At 34.3% G+C, this 10,525-nt stretch overlaps 1 protein-coding gene across 1 annotated transcript; it reads left to right on the forward strand.

The window, feature by feature from the left end:
* Positions 1 to 5,698: 5,698 nt before the first annotated feature.
* On the forward strand, positions 5,699 to 8,432 carry LOC128219296 (sodium-coupled monocarboxylate transporter 2-like). Its single transcript, XM_052927107.1, has one exon. It carries the CDS (start codon positions 5,699 to 5,701, stop codon positions 7,475 to 7,477), a length of 1,779 nt encoding a protein of 592 aa, XP_052783067.1. The 3' UTR covers positions 7,478 to 8,432.
* The last annotated feature ends 2,093 nt before the right edge of the window (positions 8,433 to 10,525 follow it).

Genomic DNA, 10,525 nt, shown 5'->3' on the forward strand with positions numbered 1-10,525 from the left:
TTGTTTTTGTTAACGAATGTAGCCGAGAATATCCAAATGCATTTTCTTTTCTGTGCTTAAGGTTACACATGACTATTAGTTACTTTAGTACAGCTCAGTACGAGCTGTAGTGTCATTGGCAGTAGTTTTGTTAAGGCAACTTCTTGTAAACCTGTAAATTATTCAAAATAAATTAAGAATGAAGTGTTTACAAACATTTATTACTTTTGTTAGTATATTGGAATAAAGATATTTAGTTTTTGCCAAATGAATCAAATTTCTATTCTTGTAATTTACCCCTCATTTGCGCTCACTTGGATGTCTTTGAACTTTTGTATGCTTAATATCCTTTGTTTGGTTTCTTTAAAGCATCCAGATTCTGACACACAACAAAAAAACTTTTTCAAGTACTACTTGTCACAAACTTGTGGTAAGAGCAACCTCAGGTACCAACTGGTGATTGTACGAGCTCTCTCCTCCCTACCTTTTTCCTACCAGTAAGCGAGTAAGTTTTCTGGTGTTCCCCAGTGAACGACCATTTGTATGTATGTTGACAAAAACCTGCCATGACGGTTTGAAATTCGGTAATTATTTGGAGGTTTTTGATTGCCATCTTTTGACATAAAAACATTTCTACATTTTTTTCCCCTTTCCCACACGCACCTAGCCTCCCGTCTAAAAACGACCATACATTATAAATACTATATGTGTGCTTTTACACTGTATGACAGAAATTAGAATACTGGGTAAAATTACCGGTTTGCCTTTATAAGCTTTGTTAAATTTTATAGCGTCTCTTTGAACCGCTGGCGCGTTCACGTCACAAACTGGGCATATGACCTTCTATAAGATGACATTTTAAATGTAAAGTCGGCGAAGATTGCACAAGTGTCCCATAACAATCCGAGGCATATTCTATAAGAGCATGAAGGCCAATTCTCACACAGAGTCCCGGCTTTGTCCTGTTTTAACCCCTTAAACACATAAGCTTTACTTCTGTTTACCAATATAGTTCTTTAAAAAAACACACAACAATTCTAACTCTAGTTGTTTTCCTATAAGCTTTAAGCTTGATGATAAAACACACTCTAGTCGGAAAAAAGCAAACAATCCCTTTAAAAATAGTAATTTCCTGAAGATTCCCTTTAGTTGAGTTTTGTATAGGTTTTCTGATGTGAGGAATAAGGTATTTGTTAATATAAATATCATCATGAAACATCTGTTCTAGCGAAACTATATATATACACATAATAAATTGATAAGTCAGCAAAATCTCTGATTATTGTAAACTTGGATTGTCGTGTTGAAGTCAAATTTTGATTAATAGGTTACACAATAAAACATTTTGATTCACTTAGTGTAACAATGCCGTTGATATACATGTTTTTTTTTAAATATTTAGTCTTATTTTAAATACATGTGTATAATAGTATGCATTGTCCACATTGCCCATATAATAGTTGGTAAATAAATCTTGAATCCTGTATGTGATGATAAATGTTTTTCAAATTTATTAAGTACAAAAGTGTGGTAACTGATAATGATAGTGTTAGGGGAAGGTAATCCATACTAAAAATACTACTTCAGATTGAAACCTTAAAGTATAGTTGTGTGTAACCGTTTTTCTTTTTGGCAGTAAGAAAGCTCCTGTCAACTGAAATCAGGTATTTAAATTACTTTTTTGAAGAAATAGCTTGTGAATTTGCAAAATGGATATGGTTATTGATAAGAATTAAGGTATTTATTGGCAGTCTTAAGCAACAGAATACAAATGAAGAACATTTCATTTCATAGACAGTTTTTACATGTTTACGAATTTTGTTATGAATGACGTTCCAGGCTAACCATCATTAAAAAAAAGCCTGGACGGCATTTTAGAATGACTAGACCAAAAGCTGCTCATGACAGGTGCGATGAAGCCAACACTTGAAGATGAACCTAATATCACGTTTCAGTTAGAAAACTGCTGTTGTAACCTAAATCTGGCATTTTTCTCGGGCTTTATTTTATATAAACACGACTTTATTACATACTGTAAACATATTTGAGAACAAAACGGTACGATACAGCTGGGGACGAACACAAACTTTGTGAAAACATGTTTTTTTACAAATATTTAAAGAATGGACATAAAATGTATTCATTCTTAAAGTTTACACCTATTTACACAAACTATACATGCATGAAGCTGTCAGCAACTGTTTCATGCATTAATCATCAAACATCTGACTAAGTGAAAACTGTGGTTTCACCGTCACTTCGCGGCAGCCATTTTGGATTTTTGTTTACATTTTGGCGAAGTCTATAAATGGTCTAAGAACGTTTATAGTCCAGTTGTTATCGTATCAAAAGTGATAAAAACTATGAGACCCCTCCCATGCTTAAAAACAAACCAAATAATCCTTTGTACTTGCCTTAAAACATGAAAAAACGTTTAATCAAATTTTCACTTTCGTTTTTCTTTTAGAAAAACCACGATTTCAGTGAACTCTGACTGGTTCCCAGAATATTTCATCATCTAATTAACTATAAACAGCCACATGGTTCTCCGCAAATGTTGATATATGTGGTTTAAAGGGTGTAGAAAACCAGAACCAGCATTGGGTTGCCTTCAGTGAAAACATAATATTCATGAGATTCATAAGGGGCGATAACTACAATCGTCTTGACATCACTACATCAACTACGTAGTAGGTCACCTAAGGTCAAGAAACTGTGTGAGCCAAAAACGGCACGAATGCATATATGAACAAAAGCATAATATACGTCATCAAAATTAGGTAGATGAAATACACAAATTCACATCGTAATCTTAACAAATTAAATAATAGAATAAACACGCAGGTTCATGATTGAGGCCACTCAATTAATGTAGGTCACGCACATATAAAACAACGCACACAGATATTTGCACAAAGAACAATATACAGTGTAAATAATGAAGCAATTTCAATAATTGTCATGCCAAGCACACGTAAAGCCGTTCGTGTGTAACAATTATAAAATACTTACAATACACATTTAATCCAGCTGATGTCAATGAGACACTCTTAGACAGGGCGCTTACAAAATGGCGACGATCGAAAGTTGAAATGACCCTGCTAAATATAGGCGTAGTAATCTGTATAATATACTTTTTCGATATACGGTTTCCAAAAAGCATTCACTTCGTTCGTTTTTATTGATCAGTGAAATAGTGTTTACATATAATTTCATTTTAAAGGAAATTTTAGAATTGTTTGGAATGATTAATCAATTATGGTAACTACTTCTTATAACCGACTCACACCTGTAACAATACACTTAGCTTTTCACCGTTTTCGAGCGGTTGCGTATAAATATGTTGTATTCATTTTGTAATTTTTTCAGCTGCATTTTCAGGGATATGCAAAATGTACGAGTTCAAGTGTACATTACTATACATCAATTCAGATTTGTTGAAGTTTAAAGATGTCATGTGTATTCAAGCATTCAATGAGCGCATTATTTCGACCGAATCACCGTGTAATCATTTGTAGTAACGATCTGATGTGCCTACTATGAACGTGGCCCTGAAGGGCCCCCGTTCAAAAATGAAACCAATTCCGGGGACATACTAGTTTATTCAAACCAATTAAAGAGCTGAATATTTCTATCGGACAATTAGCAACATGTATAAAGGTATGCGATCTTTGTAACATGTTGAATAGAATCTTACACCGACTTAAAACACGTTAACCAAAGCGAGGAAGTTTGGTTCTTGTTCTCGTGTTTCATTAAAAATTTAAAAGAATCAAAATTAATATAATGGACACTGTCATAGCGTATACAGTTTGTGTATACCACGTGATAAATTACGTAACATGTGCCACGTTGGAAGACAATATTTTGCTGAAAATGTAGACTTAAAACAAATATAAATTTTCTTTTACTACACCATTTGCAATGAAACAAAGGACAGTCTATGCTGCTTGAAGAGTCCGGCCTTCGTTTTATTACCGTAGTTTGATAAGGCGATTAGTTTCACCAAACACTTCGACAAACCTGTTTCAAAAATAATTTCCCATAATAATTTTGAAAGTGCACCGTTAGGTGAAAAGGTTTGTCTAAATGTTTTAAGATACTAAACTCTCAATCAAATTCTGGTAAAAGACAATAGGCGTTTTGATTGTCATCAGACTATAACCTCCATTGTTGAAGACGGTCGTCTGTAGCATCATGGAAACTTTATATTGTAGCAATATTTAAAATCCTAATTAATAATTACTCGCTTCAAATGACACCATAAAGAAGTTTTCACGCTCTATTCAAGAAATAATGTTGCATTCTCCTCAGAACTATTTAAAGAACTATTTGACTATTTGCATACTCTAAATCACTGCGCGCATATCCATGACAACCACGAATTATCACATATCTATACACACATTATTCTAAATACGCACGAAAGAATCCCAGCGAAAAAATACATTTTTACTTCTTTTTGTTTAACTGAGATGGTAAAAAAGCCTCTACCATAGCAGCTCGTGTATGATACGTCAATCCCAACCTGACAGTGTGTTCTGCGGAAACGAGGTTTACCCTAAGCTCGGGTCTGGATGAACCTATCTTACAATCTCTGTCATAGAAAATACTTATAATCTTAATAAAGAAAGATATTTTTCGTTCAGGGATTTTTGCAGTACTTTGGAAATATCATCCGATCGGTAACTGTAGTTTTTTTATGTTGTTTTTTGTTTGTTTAAAAAAATATGAATTTATTTTGTAACTTCTCTGTCTAAGATAAATTGTGAAACTATTAATTTTTTATCTTGCTTTATTAAGGCCGTTTAAGTGAACCTTTTACCTGCATTGTAAAGAAAGTGAAATAATTAAATAGTTAAAGCTGTCGACAGAGCGGGCTCAATAAATGTCACCTTATTAAGCTGAAAGTTTACTTACAATGAACTACACCGGCATTGGAGCGGGGTCATAAAAGGTCACCGGTTTTAGGTCGGTTAGGGATCGTGAGGGATGCTCCGGTAACGGGGGATCGAATATGTATTTCCCTTCTGCTACAGACGTTTTGAAGAGAGTATTGAGAATCTGTTTTAAATAAAGTTATTTATCAATATCGTTCATATACCGCAATGCATAATACAGTTTAAATATCAAAAACAGAGAGGGTTGTTGATCATAATGATTTAAATAAATTGTTCCAACTTGATAAATGAAGCAAATCCAACACTTTATAATTTTACAATATATATCATAACGTATTTCCAGCACAGCTTTCATTAACTAGAGTAAATCCAGAATCAAGATCAAACCATTTAGCTTAGACCTTGTACCCTGAAGTGTTATGGTAACGCCATCAACAAGTCAACTGATTCAGCCGGTAAACACAAGCATCTTACTTGTCAAAAGCAATTGTAACGCAAAACAAATCATTGTAAAAATGAAATTGAATCATTAGAACCTATTCACGTGGAAATAATCTATAATTTCAATGCCAGTATGCATTTCCTTTATGTACAAATATAAATAAACTAAGCTTAAAATTATGACCTGGGTAACAGCCACTTTTACAAGCTAACTCATAACTGATTGCTTTATGCAGATGAAAGCTTTTAAAAATTCAATGAAAGTACTCATGTGCATCGAAGCTAATTTCAGTTCACCAAGGATAAGAGAAATTTGTTTTCATATTGCCTGAAACTCAGAAAATTATAGACGTTGTGTTAAGTGTGAAATTATAAAAATGGGGACAAAAACGGGCTTTTCTATTCTAGACTATGTTATATTTGTGGCAACGGTATTGTGTTCATTCCTGATCGGATTATTTTTTGCATTGTGGGAGCGAAAGAAGAATCACAATAACCCGGAGGAGTACTTCTTAGCCGGACGCAGGTCTAGGCTCCTGCCGGTGACTTTGTCTTTCATCGTCACTTTCCAATCGTCCATCATAATGTTGGGATTTCCAGCGGAAGTGTATCTCTATGGTGCTATCTACGTTTACTACATGATATCCATAGTCATCGCTTTCACTTTCACCGCTTTCTTCATCGTTCCCGTCTTCTACCCTCTTAAGCTAACGACTGTTTACGAGTACCTGAATTTACGTTACGGCAATAATGAACTTCGCTACGTTACTATGGCAATGGGCATTTTCTACAATGTATTCTACATGAGTACCGTCACATATGGCACGTGTGTGGCCCTAGACGTTGTAATGGGCCTACCTTATTGGGCGACCATCGTCATTTATACATCCGTTACTACAATTTACACCTCCATCGGCGGAATAAAGGCAGTCATTTGGACTGACGTTTTCCAGTTTGTAATTATGACAACTGGCATTTTGGCGGTAATTATAAAAGGTATCATTGAAGTTGGCGGTATAGCACAAGTACAAAAGTACAGTGAGAGTCGTTTGAATTTCAACCAATTCGGATTGGACCCTCGAATACGTTACACATTCTGGAATTTGGGGGTAACATCTGTTCCTATGTGGCTGTATACAAGTTACATGCAACCGGCGATGCAAAGAGTATACTCAACACCAGATGTAACGACCGCAAGAAATATGTACCTCATTTCAGCCCCTGTTTATATACTCATATGTATTGGTACAATTTTCGAAGGACTGGTCATATTTGCATACTATACGTCGAAGGGATGTGACATTTACAATAGTGGGGTAATAAACAATATCAACCAGCTTGTACCGTACACAGTGTTAGAGTTGTTTGGAGATCTTCCAGGCCTACCAGGTCTTTTCATCGCCGCGTTGTCCAGTGCCGCATTTAGCACACTGTCATCGTGTCTCAGTTCCCTCTCTGCCATCGCGTATGAAGATATCTTAAAAGTCCGAAATCCGAATGTCAGTTCTCAAGTTGCTACAAACATATCACGGTTAGTGACTGTTCTGTTCGGGGTTATCGCGCTAGCAGTGACATTCCTGATATCAACTCTACCTGGCTCAATTATATCACTATTTTCAAGTTTCGTAGCCTGTATGGATGGCCCGACATGTGCAATATTCATGTTGTCAGCGTTCAGCCGAAGAGTAACGACAAAGGGAGTGTTGTTCGGAGCGATGTGTGGGATGTCCATATCTCTTTGGTTGAATCTGGGAAAACTATTCTCTGATATTCCAGCAGATATACCACTCCCAGCAGGTCCGACAGATTCCTGCTCGATTACTTCCAACTTGACTTCACTAAATTCATTAACACCAAACGAGTATTCGACTGTTACTTACATGCCACATGAGGAAACATCGACTGCTTTTGTTCACGCAACTCACAGCCTTTCAGGATTACAGGAGCTTTACCGTGTGTCATATATGTACTATTCTTTCATTGGATTTACTATTTCTTTTGTTGTTGGATTCTTAGCCAGTTTGTGTTGTGAAGCTCCAAAACGTGTGGACAACAGATGTCTGTTTGCATTCCGTAAACATGTTTTAGGCAAACAATCAGACACAATGAACGAGGAAACAATTGCAAAAGAAAATGAGGAAGAAGCGTTAATGTAAACCAAATTGAATTTTAGTTTTTAACTCCAAAAACCATATTTAGTTTAAAATGTTTAAAAAAAGCTAATGTGACAAAATCATTAATATTTCATTGAGACACATTTTATTCGTAGAGCAAGCATCACACTTCCGTTTGTATATATGACAACACGCCCTTTGTCACGAGAGCTAGCACAGAACATTTTTTATTTGGTATAAATTGAGTAAAACTTTCCTTTCAAAGAAATTTGAGTCATTTGCAGGAAATATTTTTGAATTTCGTCACGATCAACTAGTTTTTGTTTGCAATATTAACCTTGAGTGGCATATCTTAATTATTTAAGGGAGTACTTGAACTCGTCATGCTTTAGATGTTTTGGCCATGATATCAACGACCGAGACAACTAATTACAAGTACCTAATCGATAAACGCAATGTTTAGATAGAGTATGTGTTATAGTACCAAGTAGATGTCAATTTAACTGCAGTAGCTTGTGTAATTATGTACCTATTATGGTAAAAGAAAATTATGTTTTAGCTCCATTTAATGCCGACAAAAACTTAATATGTATTTTTTCAAAATATATGTTCTTGTCTACATATATGTATAGTATTGTAATATACATACGCATTCTGACGTACACTTTGCATAGAAAGTAACACAATGCAAGTATGGCATGCACAGAATGTCATCGTAGACATGTGTCAGTTATATATATTACAAAAGAAGTCGTAGTGTTATACAAAATCAGTGTAACATAGTTCGAACAACGGACACTTTCGGCAGATGAACTATTAATGGTGTTGTTGCGATACTCAAAGTTTAAAAAAAAACTACCTGTCGTTAAACGTTGCCATATATTCACATGTCAAGTGAACAATTATTGTATTGTATTGTATTGTATTGTATTGTATTGTATTGTATTGTGTTGTATTGTATTGTATTGTATTGTATTGTATTGTATTGTATTGTTTTGTATTGTATTGTATTGAACTGTATTGTATTGTATTGTATTGTATTGTATTGTATTGTATTGTATTGTATTGTATTGTATTGTATTGTATTGTATTGTATTGTATTGCATTGTATTGTATTGTATTGTATTGTATTGTATTGTATTGTATTGTATTGTATTGTATTGTATTGCATTGTATTGTATTGTATTGTATTGCACTGTATTGCATTGTATTGTATTGTGTTGTAATGTGTATTGTATTGTATTGCATTGCATTGTATTGCATTGTATTGTATTGTATTGTATTGTATTGTATTGTATTGTATTGTATTGTATTGTATTGTATTGTATTGTATTGTATTGTATTGTATTGCATTGTATTGTATTGTTTTTTTTTTGTGTGGTGTTGTGTGCTGTAGAGAAGTGAAATGTAATGTTATGTAAAGTAGTGTAGAGTTGTTCATTGCATTATATTCATTTGTAGGGCAGTGTATTGTATTATTCTGTATTGTATTGTATTGTATTGTATTGTATTGTATTGTATTGTATTGTATTGTATTGTATTGTATTGTATTGTGTATTGCATTGACGTATTACGTATCATATTGTATTGTATTTTATATTGTATTACATTGTGCTGCAGTGTAGTGCATTTAGTATAGTACATTGAATTGTAACAAAGTGAAGTGAAGTAAAGAGCCGTATGTATCATTATGTCGTATTGTATACATCTTAAACAATAAATCCATTCAATAAAATGAAAGATTAAGATATATTGTTATTACTTTTCCGTTCGTAGAAAATGACTTTGTTTTCGTCTGTTTTATTCGTATATGAACAAGCCACTTCAAACAAGCTTTTGTATAATTGCTATATGCATATTGTGTTGTAAAGCTCAGGTTCTCAACAAACGATAATCTGTTTGAACATGCGAGAGATGTTGGTTGGTCCACACTAATTTGGCTATACATTTGGGCATTCCGAAATAACTTACATCCAGGGTCAAAGAGCAATCCTTCTAGACATTGTAAGCGTATCGCCGACAAACGTCTACTTTTTAACTGTGGTTTCCGACTGTGGCCACCAATATGTAATACCACAGCGTCTCCAAACAGTTCAGTGTCCAACTCCAAAAACAAGATCATGTAATGAAAAGCTGTTAGAACACAATGAACCAATACCCGAAATACGTAATCTGTTACTGATAAGATAATGTACAGTTGTCCGCTCGGCACTGGTCGGTGTGGTTCAACAGGACCTGTCAGGCTAAGAACCAATTTACGTACATGTGGTATATAGGGGTTATTCATAAGGCTTGTGGAAAGTAGCAGGCTTATTCTGCCCATTACGAATATAACCAATGTATTATATACAACATGTCATTCAATTTATTGTGGAGAAGTAATGACAATTTCATTTGTGAATGGTGAATGGAAGCCTTTATATGTGCAGATTTTATCAATCGTATAATTCATAGGTTTAAAGGAGTTTACATCAGCAGCTATTCGATATTTAAGAAATAAAACACACCACTGTGTGCCATAAGATATTATAAGGACCGGCCAGTCAGCCAGTGAATGTGTATATGGATAGAGGCTTTAGCCTTATAAATGCCTTATGACCTGAAGTCGTGTATTTTATTCCTTATATTATAACGAATGTTTTATTTTACCATTCAATATTTTGAAATAGCTTTAGATGTGTATCATAGAACAAGCAATTAATGTTTACTTGCGACAATTATTCGCCGTTGTCAAAATCGCAAGTCTTTCTAACATTTTTATGACGTCAGCGGTCCATATCATTTTTTGTGAGGCCCGGACCGGCCAAAAATATGATATGGACCGCCGACTTCATAAAACTGGATTTTTTTTATTAAAACACACTTATACACGGTCCGATCGACTTTATATGTACACATAAAGGACACATTTATGTAAGGTATAATATAACATAAAGTTATGTTGTTTGTACGCATTAAAACGCTCTGTTTATATTAGCATTGAATTATTTTACTCAAGTCGACATGTTATAAATCTGAGGGAATACAGTCAGAGTTTCAGGACATCGTTATTTTCTCATATGTAATGTATTGTTAAAAAGAAGTCGAACC

The sequence above is a fragment of the Mya arenaria genome, chromosome 15, assembly GCF_026914265.1.
Source record: "Mya arenaria isolate MELC-2E11 chromosome 15, ASM2691426v1".
Taxonomy (NCBI): Eukaryota; Metazoa; Mollusca; class Bivalvia; order Myida; family Myidae; genus Mya; species Mya arenaria.

Bases quoted from the DNA above. Each gene is read 5' to 3' on its own strand.
- LOC128219296 (XM_052927107.1), top strand. From the start codon at position 5,699: ATGGGGACAAAAACGGGCTTTTCTATTCTAGACTATGTTATATTTGTG.